This window comes from Bubalus bubalis, chromosome 21, assembly GCF_019923935.1.
Source record: "Bubalus bubalis isolate 160015118507 breed Murrah chromosome 21, NDDB_SH_1, whole genome shotgun sequence".
NCBI classification, from domain to species: Eukaryota; Metazoa; Chordata; class Mammalia; order Artiodactyla; family Bovidae; genus Bubalus; species Bubalus bubalis.
This window is the reverse complement of record NC_059177.1, coordinates 173,960-187,497: the sequence shown is the minus strand read 5'-3', so window position 1 is coordinate 187,497 and position 13,538 is coordinate 173,960. Positions and strand designations below refer to the sequence as shown.

The following is a 13,538-nucleotide window of genomic DNA, read 5'->3' as shown; positions in this document are numbered from 1 at the left end:
TAAATAAGCATTTTATCTAGTCTTTTTACCAAAGCTATAATTATATAAATGAGATTCTTACTCTCTCTTCATTAAATGAGAAACTTTTCAGCTGCAATAGTCTTAAAGAAAAAATGTAGAACTTTTTTTTTTGCTGAAGAGATTCTGATTTGTCTTTTCCTAATATCTACATGTAATGGCACTTACAGTAAATGAATGAAATCACAATTTATGATTTTTTTTTCTTATACAGACTACTTGTTATAAAGTCATAAGGAAAGAAAAACTACCAACAGAGTTTAAAAATTATCTCTGGAAGATAATTTTTTACTTTTTAAAATATCTCTAGCTATATGTATACTCCATGTTATTCTTAAGAAACTTTATATTAACTTCAGTATTTATAGGTGTTAAACTAGCCTGTCAATTCTTTGTTATACATATGAAATCAACATATAAATTCTTTTGTATCCAAAACCCAGAAATTGTGGTTACTTGATTTTTTTAGTTTGTTTGTTCTTTCCTGATATAAAGTTTGAGCCCTGCTTGATAATCATAGATGTATTTGAAACCTTTATATCTCCAGCTTGGATAATCATAATTTTACTACTATTTTTAATATCTAGATCATTCCTTCAATCTTTACCTACTATTCCAGAAGGCACAGATAGGAAATTAGAGTTGTTAGTGTGCTGTTTACAGGGAAATAAGAAGAAAACCTTGTGAATTTTCAAATAAGGTTTTATATTTCTTTCTTACCTCATAGTAGTACTTTAAAATGACTCATAATTTCATACTTACATAAGCATTTCTCATCTACAACTTAAAACTTGTCTTTTAAGATCAATTTTAAAAAGGAGTCTTCTTGTAGCATCTTAAATTGGTGTTTTACTATTAAACCTTTTCATTACACTAAAAAATGCTTATTATTGTAATATCCCAGAAATGAATATTTGCACATATTTATAAAAGTATATTTTTATGTTCTTGAAACAGATGTTAAAATATATAACTGAAAATTTTAATGTCATAGTTTTCTTCCCCTGGTATTTTATTTTCAAAAGCTCAGAATCTGCATCAGATCAGATCAGATCAGTCACTCAGTCATGTCCGACTCTTTGCGACCCCATGAATCACAGCACGCCAGGCCTCCCTGTCCATCACCAACTCCCAGAGTTCACTGAGACTCACGTCCATTGAGTCAGTGATGCCATCCAGCCATCTCATCCTCTGTCATCCCCTTCTCCTCCTGCCCCCAATCCCTCCCAGCATCAGAGGCTTTTCTAATGAGTCAACTCTTCGCATGAGGTGGCCAAAGTACTGGAGTTTCAGCTTTAGCATCATTCCTTCCAAAGAAATCCCAGGGCTGATCTCCTTCAGAATGGACTGGTTGGATCTCCTTGCAGTCCAAGGGACTCTCAAGAGTCTTCTCCAACACCATAGTTCAAAAGCATCAATCCTTTGGTGCTCAGCCTTCTTCACAGTCCAACTCTCACATCCATACATGACCACAGGAAAAACCATAGCCTTGACTAGCCCGACCTTTGTTGGCAAAGTAATGTCTCTGCTTTTGAATATGCTATCTAGGTTGGTCATAAGTTTCCTTCCAAGGAGTAAGCGTCTTTTAATTTCATGGCTGCAGTCACCATCTGTAGTGATTTTGGAGCCCAGAAAAATAAAGTCTGACACTGTTGCCACTGTTTCCCCATCTATTTCCCATGAAGTGGTGGGACCTGAAGCCATGATCTTCGTTTTCTGAATGTTGAGCTTTAAGCCAACTTTTTCACTCTGCACTTTAACTTTCATCAAGAGGCTTTTGAGTTCCTCTTCAATTTCTGCCATAAGGGTGGTGGCATCTGCATATCTGAGGTTATTGATATTTCTCCCGGCAATCTTGATTCCAGCTTGTGTTTCTTCCAGTCCAGCGTTTCTTCTCATGATGTACTCTGCATAGAAGTTAAATAAGCAGGGTGACAATATATAGCCTCGACAAACTCCTTTTCCTGTTTGGAACCAGTCTGCTGTTCCATGTCCGGTTCTAACCGTTGCTTCCTGACCTGCATACAAATTTCTCAAGAGGCAGATCAGGTGGTCTGGTATTCCCATCTCTTTCAGAATTTTCCACAGTTTATTGTGATCCCACAGTCAAAGGCTTTGACATAGTCAATAAAGCAGAAAGAGATGTTTTTCTGGAACTCTCTTGCTTTTTCCATGATCCAGCGGATGTTGTCAATTTGATCTCTGGTTCCTCTGCCTTTTCTAAAACCAGCTTGAACATCAGGAAGTTCACGGTTCACATATTGCTGAAGCCTGGCTTGGAGAATTTTGAACATTACTTTACTAGCGTGTGAGATGAGTGCAATTGTGCAGCAGTTTGAGCATTCTTTGTCATTGCCTTTCTTTGGGATTGGAATGAAAACTGACCTTTTCCAGTCCTGTGGCCACTGCTGAGTTTTCCAACTTTGCTGGCATATTGAGTGCAGCACTTTCACAGCATCATCTTTCAGGATTTGAAATAGCTCAACTGGAATTCCATCACCTCCACTAGCTTTGTTCCTGGTGATGCTTTCTAAGGCCCTCTTGACTTCACATTCCAGGCATAGGTTTGCATTAATTAGGAGCCGGGTGGGCTGCAGTCCATGGGGTCGCTAAGAGTCAGACACAACTGAGCGACTTCACTTTCACTTTTCACTTTCATGCATTGGAGAAGGAAATGGCAACCCACTCCAGTGTTCTTGCCTGGAGAATCCCAGGAACGGGGGAGCCTGGTGGGCTGCCGTATATGTGGTTTCACAGAGTCAGACATGACTGAAGTGACTTAGCAGCAGCATATTTTACAAATAGTTATCTTAACAGCTATGCTTTTCCTGAATAAGGCTATCTATTTTGAACCCAAAGGTATTTACCCAAATCCTTTCTTCCGAGTCCCTTGCATGCCTCAGATTAATTAATTACTCCCCAAACTGAAGGCCTTGTTCCTGACGCTTCCCTCATCCCTGACTCTCTGTAAGCTACACTGTCATCTGTTTTCCCCATCCTAGTAGACAGCATCATTGAAATGCCGCAGCAGGAAAGATCCCAGATGCCAAACTTCCTTGAAATTACTGCATCCAGTCACTCAGCAAATTCAGTATTTTCTACCTGCTTATCATTTTTCATGTCTTATTATCATAATCCACTTTCTCACCTATAATCTTGAAATATTCTTTTCAAGTTTTACTTCCCTGATGTTTATCTTTATGTTGCTGCCAGAGTAATCTTCCTAAAATATGTTTGTCAATCTTTTCATTCCTCTTGGCTTTACAGTTTGTTTTAGAATGGTTTTTACTGTTTTTATTTGGCTGTTTTTAAAGCCAATTCAACTTTTTAATTATAGTTTCATGGAAACCTTGGGTGATATGCAGTGTTTAGTTTGCTTCCTGTCCACTCTGGAGCATTGCTTGTAGTGTTTTTTTTTTTTTTACAATGCTGTCCTGTAAAATAATATCATGTTTGCTACTCCCTGGTGCAGTGTAGTCTTTCCCCTTTCATTTGAAAAAAAGCATGGCACCAAATAAAATAAAATGTATTTGTGATGATGAAGGAGAAAAGGAAAGATGTAAGCATCTGAATGCAGAGTTCCAAAGAATAGCAAGAAGAGATAAGAAAGCCTTCTTCAGCGATCAATGCAAAGAAATAGAGGAAAACAACAGAATGGGAAAGACTAGAGATCTCTTCAAGAAAATTAGAGATACCAAGGGAACATTTCATGCAAAAATGGGCTCAATAAAGGACAGAAATGGTATGGACCTAACAGAAGCAGAAGATATTAAGAAGAGATGGCACGAATACACAGAAGAACTGTACAAAAAAGATCTTCATGACCCAGATGATAACAGTGGTGTGATCACTGACCTAGAGCCAGACATCCTGGAATGTGAAGTCAAGTGGGCCTTAGAAAGCATCACCAGGAACAAAGCTAGTGGAGGTGATGGAATTCCAGTTGAGCTATTTCAAATCCTGAAAGATGATGCTGTGAAAGTGCTGCACTCAATATGCCAGCAAAGTTGGAAAACTCAGCAGTGGCCACAGGACTGGAAAAGGTCAGTTTTCATTCCAATCCCAAAGAAAGGCAATGACAAAGAATGCTCAAACTGCTGCACAATTGCACTCATCTCACACGCTAGTAAAGTAATGTTCAAAATTCTCCAAGCCAGGCTTCAGCAATATGTGAACCGTGAACTTCCTGATGTTCAAGCTGGTTTTAGAAAAGGCAGAGGAACCAGAGATCAAATTGACAACATCCGCTGGATCATGGAAAAAGCAAGAGAGTTCCAGAAAAACATCTCTTTCTGCTTTATTGACTATGTCAAAGCCTTTGACTGTGTGGATCACAATAAACTGTGGAAAATTCTGAAAGAGATGGGAATACCAGACCACCTGATCTGCCTCTTGAGAAATTTGTATGCAGGTCAGGAAGCAACGGTTAGAACCGGACATGGAACAACAGACTGGTTCCAAACAGGAAAAGGAGTTTGTCGAGGCTGTATATTGTCACCCTGCTTATTTAACTTATATGCAGAGTACATCATGAGAAACGCTGGACTGGAAGAAACACAAGCTGGAATCAAGATTGCCGGGAGAAATATCAATAACCTCAGATATGCAGATGCCACCACCCTTATGGCAGAAATTGAAGAGGAACTCAAAAGCCTCTTGATGAAAGTTAAAGTGCAGAATGAAAAAGTTGGCTTAAAGCTCAACATTCAGAAAACGAAGATCATGGCTTCGGGTCCCACCACTTCATGGGAAATAGATGGGGAAACAGTGGCAACAGTGTCAGACTTTATTTTTTTGGGCCCCAAAATCACTACAGATGGTGACTGCAGCCATGAAATTAAAAGATGCTTACTCCTTGGAAGGAAAGTTATGACCAACCTAGATAGCATATTCAAAGGCAGAGATATTACTTTGCCAACAGAGGTCTGTCTAGTCAAGGCTATGGTTTTTCCTGTGGTCATGTATGGATGTGAGAGTTGGACTGTGAAGAAGGCTGAGCACCAAAGAATTGATGCTTTTGAACTGTGGTGTTGGAGAAGACTCTTGAGAGTCCCTTGGACTGCAAGGAGATCCAACCAGTCCATTCTGAAGGAGATCAGCCCTGGGATTTCTTTGGAAGGAATGATGCTAAAGCTGAAGCTCCAGTACTCTGGCCACCTCATGCGAAGAGTTGACTCATTAGAAAAGACTCTGATGCTGGGAGGGATTGGGGGCAGAAGGAGAAGGGGACAACAGAGGAAGAGATGGCTGAATGGCATCAGTGACTCGATGGATGTGAGTCTGGGTGAACTCTGGGAGTTGGTGATGGACAGGGAGGCCTGGCGTGCTGCGATTCATGGGGTCACAAAGAGTCGGACACGAATAAGCGACTGAACTGAACTGAACTGAACCCTTTACTTGTGTAGTAGATTCCTGTCACGTGAAGAAAGAAGATGACACTTGGTTTCTGCCATTTGATCCTGGTCCTTCCGTTTTGTCTCTCTGTAGGGTTCCCAGTAACTGTGCTCTATTTTTCCACATGACTTATTCACACTGTTTCACACCTCGTCCTTTTCTTGGGCTGCCCTTTCCAGAATCCCCCTCACATCCCAGTTCTGTACTCTCTCTTCTGAGACACAGCCCTTTGTCACAGCGTGCCTTGAGCTTCACAGGTTCACCTGCCTCCTCTCTCCTTTGTTCCCTTCCTGTGCTCTGTCCGCTTCAGTTGCAGAGCTATTGAAAAGCTGATACTTTTCTGCCCTCTTGTTTGTTTTCATGTGTCTCTGCCTTGCCTAGAACACAGAACATAATTGCTCTTTTCTTTACATTTCTAACTTCTCCGAGGACAGTGTCTATGATTTCTTAGACAACAGTGAATGTTTATCATCTAACTGATTGACTGAATGACCAAATAAATGAATATGTTTTCTGAAGTTGGGTTTTTGTTTTATTTTGTCTCGTTTTTATAGGAAGGAGCCACAAAGCCAGAGATTGTAGACAAAGAAAGTGATACAGATATTATTGAAAGGGCTCCACAAGAGCAAATAAATCATGACCATTTGAATTCTGTTGACGGAACACATAAAAATAATAGAAGTGGTAAGTTAGTGAATGTCTGTGGATTTTTTTCTATGCGTAAAAGCTCAAATAAAAACCTTTAAAGTGCATAGATGCAAATATGGCATCCATTTCTTTGTAAGTATGTTTCTTCTGCTGTCTTTTCTTCAGAAGTGTCCCAAGTACTACCAGCTTTTTTTCCTGAAAATGCTTCAACCCTCTGAAATTCTTTTCCACTAGTTCATTTTATTGAACTATTTGTGGATGCTGCTAAGTCACTTTAGTCGTGTCCGACTCTATGCGACCCCATAGATGGTAGCCCACCAGGCTCCCCCATCCCTGGGATTCTCCAGGCAAGAACACTGGAGTGGGTTGCCATTTCCTTCTCCAATTTGTGGATAGAGATAGACATATATGTATTAAAATTCATAGTAGTAAATGTTCTCATTAATGTATCTGTGACTCCATTTTACAGATATGATGTCAGCCTTAGGATTGGGAGAAGAGGAAGATATAGAATCACCTTGGGATTCTGAGGTACTGTCTTCTGTTATTTTGAAATGTAAACAACCGAGTGATGTAAAAACATAAAATCAGAAGATGCTGTGACTTTCCCACCTTTGCATTTGCCCATCAAAATTTTTTTATTTTTAATCTGATTTTAATCTTTATTTTTAATTATTGATTTTTAATCAATAAGATAATTCTGTGCTAAATACTACCACATAGTACACTTTAGCTAATTTTCAAGGTTTACCTAATGAAATCAGTGTAATACGGAAATCAAGGCTTAGAAGTCATAAGGAATCTCTTTGTGTTCTGAAGTTGCATTTATCTAAAAATGGAAGCATTGTTCCAGGTGAGTCTATGATCAAATGTTCCTTTCTTTCTTTCTTCCTCTCTTCCTCTCTTCCTTCGATTTTTATTGGAGTACAGTTGATTTACAATAGTGTCTTAGGTTCAGGTGTGCAGCAAAGTGAATCAGTTATATATCTCTCTCTATATATCACCTCTTTTTTAGATTCTTTTCCTATATGGGCCATTACAGAATGTTGAGTGGAGTTCCCTGTGCTGTACAGTAGGTCCTTACTAGTTATCTGTTTTATACACTGTAGTGTGTAGTGTGTTTGTGTCATCCCCAATCTCCCAAACAAATGTATGTTTCTTTGGTACATGTGCCTGTGTAAAACTGCTAGAGAGGGCCAGAGAGAAACGGGTTGAATTGTGGTTTTTTACCACGTCAACATTGAAAAGATAGTGCTTGAAACCTGAAAGTATTATTACGTTTGGATTGTCAAGTTAATCTGCGAGGAACATTTCAAGAGGAGCAAAAGCATAGGGAATAGTAAGAAATATGTGGTATAATAACAGCAGTTAGCTTTGCTTTGTGATGTTTTAGTAAGTACAAACCATTTTGGATAGTTTAACCAGCAAGCGCAGAGAACCTTTATGGCAGCCGTACTTGAAGTAACATGAAGTAGCTGTGCTCTGTTTGAAGGCGGCAGCTATGGAAGGAGATGAGAAGGGCCTGATCTCTAAGGTGCAGGTAGCCACTGCTTGGTGATACAGCACTGCGTTTGAAGTCAGCATCCTGAATCTGTCACTTAGCAGCTGTGGATCTTGGCAAACCTGTCTTACTTGGTTAAATGTAGGCAGTTTTTAAAAGTAGGATATTTTCTTCAAAAGGAATTAGGAAATCTTCATGCAACTCAATATTAATTTTAACAGAGTATCTCTGATAGCCTTCCACTAAAGTATGTGGATCTTTTATCTGGAGCTGCTGGTCAAAGAGGAAAAAATATGTTAAATGGACAAGTGGAAGGTAAGAACTATATTTTATAGAAAAGTCATTTGACAGAATGTTGATTTAAAATGGAAATGCTGATATATTCTAATAGGCAAAGAAAATCACCTGTCAGATGTGTAGTGAGATAAAAGACGAGAAAAGGAGGGAAATAGTGTCTCTTATCAGGTGTCAGCCACAGAGTATATTGATAATCCAGTTTAAGGAGCTAAATTATTTAGCTCCTGGACTTCCCTGGCTGTCCAGTGGTTAGGACTCTGTGCAGTTAAGAGTCTCCAATGCAGGGGGTGCTGGTTTGATCCCTACTCAGGGAACTAAGATTCCATTTGACATATGGGACAAAAAAAAAAAAAGATTCTGTTTCAAGATACTCTATGACCTAAGGAAGGTTGAGAAACAAGAGGAAAGAGGGAATGAAGGATTAGAGAGGCAGAGGGTATAGGGAGGGAATGAAGGAAAAGGAAGCACAGGTCTGTGGGGAAGGTGGCAATAAGTAAGATAACACTTTAGAAAAAGGGAGAGTATTTGATATGGACGATGCATTTGAAGTGAGCTTCCAGCACCAAAACGTGTCAGAGAAGAATAGCAAAGCTTTCCCCTCTTCCTGTCTTCCTCACTGTTGGGAAGGCATTCAGGATTGTGGTCCCTGGGTGTGCAGAGCGGTGTGCAATCCTCTGTGGGGGAGTGTGGGCATAGGTGCTCTGCTGTAATGTGTGCAAATTGGTGTCATACGAAATGTTGCTGCTTTATAGGATGGTGTCACATAGGCCAACAAAAGAGAACTAGAAAGAAGGAGCTAGCAGGGGCGTGATAGGGAGATCAAGTAACCTACAGCTTGATAGAGAGTCCACTGGAAAGTTTCCAACTTGTAATGCAGTTTCACTTTGGGGGGAGTGTTAGAGTGAGGAAGTTGAGGCTAAGATTCCAGGAGAATAAATTAAGTTGAAGTAATGTAGAAGCAGACTCAATATAGACCAGAGTTCCTCAGATTTTAACTAGTAGCCTGGGGACCTTGTGTGAAGTGCACATACTGAGCAGGAAGTCTGAGAATTTGTGTTTCTAACAAGCTCTCCAAGTAGCAAGGGTGTAGCCTTACATTTAGAGAAATTTGGAAGTAGAGCTTTGGAGAGTTCAGGACATAAAAGGATCAAGGAAAAGCATTATTTTGTTTTTCTTTCTAAACACGTCTATATCCAGAGGGAAGCAAAGAGTTGAAGTAGCAATTACAGGTGAAAGATACCATTGCTAAGCAAAGAGGGAAAAAGAAGTGGTGAAGATGATCCATAGAAAGAATGTAAAGGGGGAAGAATTAAGACCACAGATCCAGAGATTACCCTTTATAGAGGAAAGAATCTAGTGAAAGGATGGAGGGAAGAAAGCAAGGCCTTAGGGAGGTGAGTTGGGAGTTGAGGAAACTTGAAGAAACTCCTAGATGGCTTCAGTGTATTTGCAATGAGAAGAGATAAGATCATTGTTGCTCCAGAGATTACTGGAGGTGGGAGGGGGTGCTAGAAGTGGAGGAAACTCCAGCCACTCCAAATACCTATCAGGCATCAAAGATATATGTTATATCGGTATTTGTTATTCAAATTAGATTAATGTGAATATGGGGGTGTTGACTTTTTTTGAAAGTTGTTTCACAGAAATCCTTTGAAGCAGTAATATGGTGTACCAAACCAAACTAAGTTTTGAAACAAAACAGATTAATAGGGTTCCTTCCCTAAATGCTAGAATTGTTATTTTTGGTAAGTACTACACTGAAGTTGGCTTAAAGCTCAACATTCAGAAAACGAAGATCATGGCATCCGGTCCCACCACTTCATGGGAAATAGATGGGGAAACAGTGGAAAGAGTGTCAGACTTTATTTTTCTGGGCTCCAAAATCACTACAGATGGTGACTGCAGCCATCAAATTAAAAGATGCTTACTTACTCCTTGGAAGGAAAGTTATGACCAACCTAGATAGCATATTCAAAAGCAGAGACATTACTTTGCCAACAAAGGTCCGTCTAGTCAGGGCTATGGTTTTTCCTGTGGTCATGTATGGATGTGAGAGTTGGACTGTGAAGAAGGCTGAGCGCCGAAGAATTGATGCTTTTGAACTGTGGTGTTGGAGAAGACTCTTGAGAGTCCCTTGGACTGCAAGGAGATCCAACCAGTCCATTCTGAAGGAGATCAGCCCTGGGATTTCTTTGGAAGGAACGATGCTAAAGCTGAAACTCCAGTACTTTGGCCACCTCATGCGAAGAGTTGACTCATTGGAAAAGACTCTGATGCTGGGAGGGATTGGGGGCAGGAGGAGAAGGGGATGACAGAGGATGAGATGGCTGGATGGCGTCACTGACTCGATGGACGTGAGTCTGAGTGAACTCCGGGAGTTTGTGATGGACAGGGAGGCCTGGCGTGCTGTGATTCATGGGGTCGCAAAGAGTCGGACATGACTGAGTGACTGATCTGATCTGATCTGACACTGATTTTGAAACATGCAAGGTTTTTAATATCTAATAATTGTGTGACAGTTACATTTATTATTTCCTTTTTGATAATTGTATTTCAATATTGAGAACTTATTATACATTATTTTCTAGATGTGTCTTATATACCTTGCATGATTGGATCGAGAAACTTTAAGATGGCTAAACTAGAGGAGCCAAGACATGTAGGCATACCAGTAGCCCACATGGGTATGAAAAAAAGTGAATATTTTTATGAACCATTATTCTACAAGTGTGTATCCCAGCTAATCTGTTCATTACTCTTTCTCTGATGAGAAATGAATTATGCATTCAGTTGAACTGTCATCCCAGCTGTGCACTTCTTAAATGACTGGACAGATTGAAGAACATGGTAAATACTTGTAGTATAATGGTGTAAATGATACTGCTGTATTGCATTCAAGATAATGCTGTTGCAGTTTACCGTCTACTATCACATTTATCTCTTTGGGGTCATGATTTGTTCCTCTGATTAAGATCACTTTTCTCCTCATCAGTCAGCATGTTCACATTGGTCTGTGTGTACTTTAATATTTTATTAAGTCATTGAAAACGTAATGTTACTTTTGAAATCTTAACTGCATGTTTTGTTAAACCTTTATTTCTATTTTTTCTTCACTATCTATAGTGGATTCATAGTCTGTCTTGCTGGTGTCCTAACATCCCCCTGAAAACAAGACACTAAAACCAAATGTATTCGCTGCCAAGGCTGAGCACAAGGATTTCTGCTCAGTACTAATTCTGCATGAATGTAGAGCTGGCTTTCATATTTACATGTAATTAACTCTATGTGCCTTTTGCCTTTTAGATTCTCCTGAGAAATATCCTAACGTGAAGGTAAAATCATTTATGTTTTTATCTTGAATTATGAACTGTGGATAGTATCAAAGGTACATTATTTATTAACCAACTTGTTTCCAAACCCATTCAGCCTGCAGTCTTAGTGAAAGATTCTGTTCCTAGTAAAACAGTCAGAATGAAGGATTTACAAACATCCAGTTCAGGTAAATTTTGCAATACACACTTTGAAAAGAGGGACACTGAAGTATTTGAAATGCTCAGTCTTCATACTGCTAACTTTTTTTTTTTGCAAATTTAATTGAAGCATTTGACATACATAAGGCAAATGTTATTATTGGTATCCATGTTTTGAAAAAAAGATAGGTACAAGCATAAGAACAAGAAATTTTTAAAATGTAAACTTGAACTCAATATGTTTCTGTATATGTTTCAATACCCTGAAGTTCTCAGTTTGCAGTCTGTATACTTCTTAGGGATTCTCAGAAATTAATTATTAGATCCTAAGATTTGTTCCAGTGTCCAAAAATGCTTATTTGAACTTTGACCTTTACCTAGAGTAAAGCTTCTCTTGCTAATATATCAGTTGTATTTCAGCTTATAATTATTTCATTTTAGTGTTGTTACACAGATGAATGTAGGCCAAACAGATGTTTTGTTTAGCAGGCTTTGTGTGTGTGTTGTTTTTGTGGTATCTTTGATTATTAGAAGTAGGGGAAGTACTCATACTTTAATGACTTTTTGATAGACATAATCTTTTAAAACAGTGATTCTGAAAGTTTGGCTTTAGGATCCTTTTGTACTTCTAAAAATCATTGAGAATACCACGGAACTTTTGTTTAAGTAGGTTGTATTTATTGATGTTCACTGTATTGGAAAACAAAGCTGAAAAACTTAAAATACAAGAGCACAGAATCATAATGGCTAATTCCATTTGTCATTAGAGTTATAATATCACATGTCGTGTCTCTGAAGAACTCCACTGTGCACTCAGAAGAGAATGAGAATGGAAGTAACATTTAGTGTTGTTGTGAAAATAGTTCTGACCTCTTGGACCCCCTGACCTGATGGTCTCTGAACTTCAGGGATTCTCAGGACACACTTGAGAACCACAATTTTAAACTGTTGAAGTGGTTAGATGTGAAATGATAAAGGGGGCCTTGAGTTGAAATGGGGTTTAAAGTTTCACTTATACATTTCTTGCTTGTTCCTTTGACTTCTCTTAAGAAATTTGGACCTGACAGCTTTTTTTTTTTTGAAGCAAATATTTTTGTGTTGTATTCATTCTTGTCTCATGGTGCTCTGTGCTCTTTAGATCCAGTGTTGTCCTCGACATCCTATTTTCACGTGGAAACAATTAGCCGCACACAAGCCTATCATTTCTTATATGTTTATGATGTTTATCCAAGGCTTAAAAGATGGGTTCTGAAGACACTGATACACTGAAAAAAGGCTGTCTCTTTGTAATTAAAGTAGTTGCTGTTGGTGATGTTCAGTTGCTAAATCGTATCCATCTCTTTGTGACCCTATGGACTTTAGCACACCAGGCCTCCCTGTCCCTCACCATCTCTCCGAGTTTGCCTAGTCATGTCAACTGAATGAGTGATGCTATCCAACCATCTCACCCTCTGCTGTCTCCTTCTCCTCCCCTCAATATTTTCCAGCATCAGGGTCTTTTCCAGTGAGTTGGCTCTTCACATCAATCAGGTGCCCAAAGTATTGGAGCTCCAGTTTCAGCATCAGTCCTTCCAGTGTGTATTCAGGGTTCATTTCCCTTAGGATTGACTGGTTTGGTCTCTTTGCTCTCCAGGGACTCTCAAGAGTCTTCTGTAGCACCACAATTTGAAAGCATCATTTCTTTGGCACTCAGCCTTCTTTACGGTCCAACTCTCACATCCCTCTGTAACTACTGCAAAAACCATAGCTTTGACTGTACAGACCTTTGTCGGCAAAGTGATGTCTTTGCTTTTTAATACATGTCTTGGTTTGTACCATTAATTAAGGTAGTATCATTCATTAAAAGTGTTTTTAAAACCATGGTCTCTAGAACACACAATATTGTCATGCATAATTAAATGTAAAATAAATGCCATACATTTTGTTAATAAAATATTTGTATGTTGAAGAAAAATAATTAATAAAGTTCTTATCGAATACAGAATATGTAATAGAGATTGAGTGAATTAAAGTAAGTAATACTAGAAAATTAGCAAGTAGAAAAAATGAGACACTAGTTAACGTCTCTTCATGAATGGCAGTGGAGTGTAAGATATAATAAGCTCTGAAGGACTAGTGAGTGAGGGGAGAGGAGGACATGGAACTGATTCTCTGAAGAAAGACTGTAGAAGTTAGTTAGAGCAGTATTCTTACTTACATTCTAATAAATG

The 13,538-nt window shown here is 38.9% G+C and overlaps 1 protein-coding gene across 1 annotated transcript in view; it reads left to right on the top strand.

Annotated features, from left to right (window-relative positions):
• LOC102392711 (ankyrin repeat domain-containing protein 26-like) overlaps positions 1-13,538 on the top strand; it is a 67,819-nt gene that overhangs the window by 20,069 nt on the left and 34,212 nt on the right. The window contains 6 exon segments of the mRNA XM_045163999.1: positions 5,967-6,096; positions 6,530-6,591; positions 7,783-7,876; positions 10,447-10,542; positions 11,162-11,190; positions 11,285-11,357. Coding sequence (XP_045019934.1) covers positions 5,967-6,096; positions 6,530-6,591; positions 7,783-7,876; positions 10,447-10,542; positions 11,162-11,190; positions 11,285-11,357 — 484 coding nt within the window.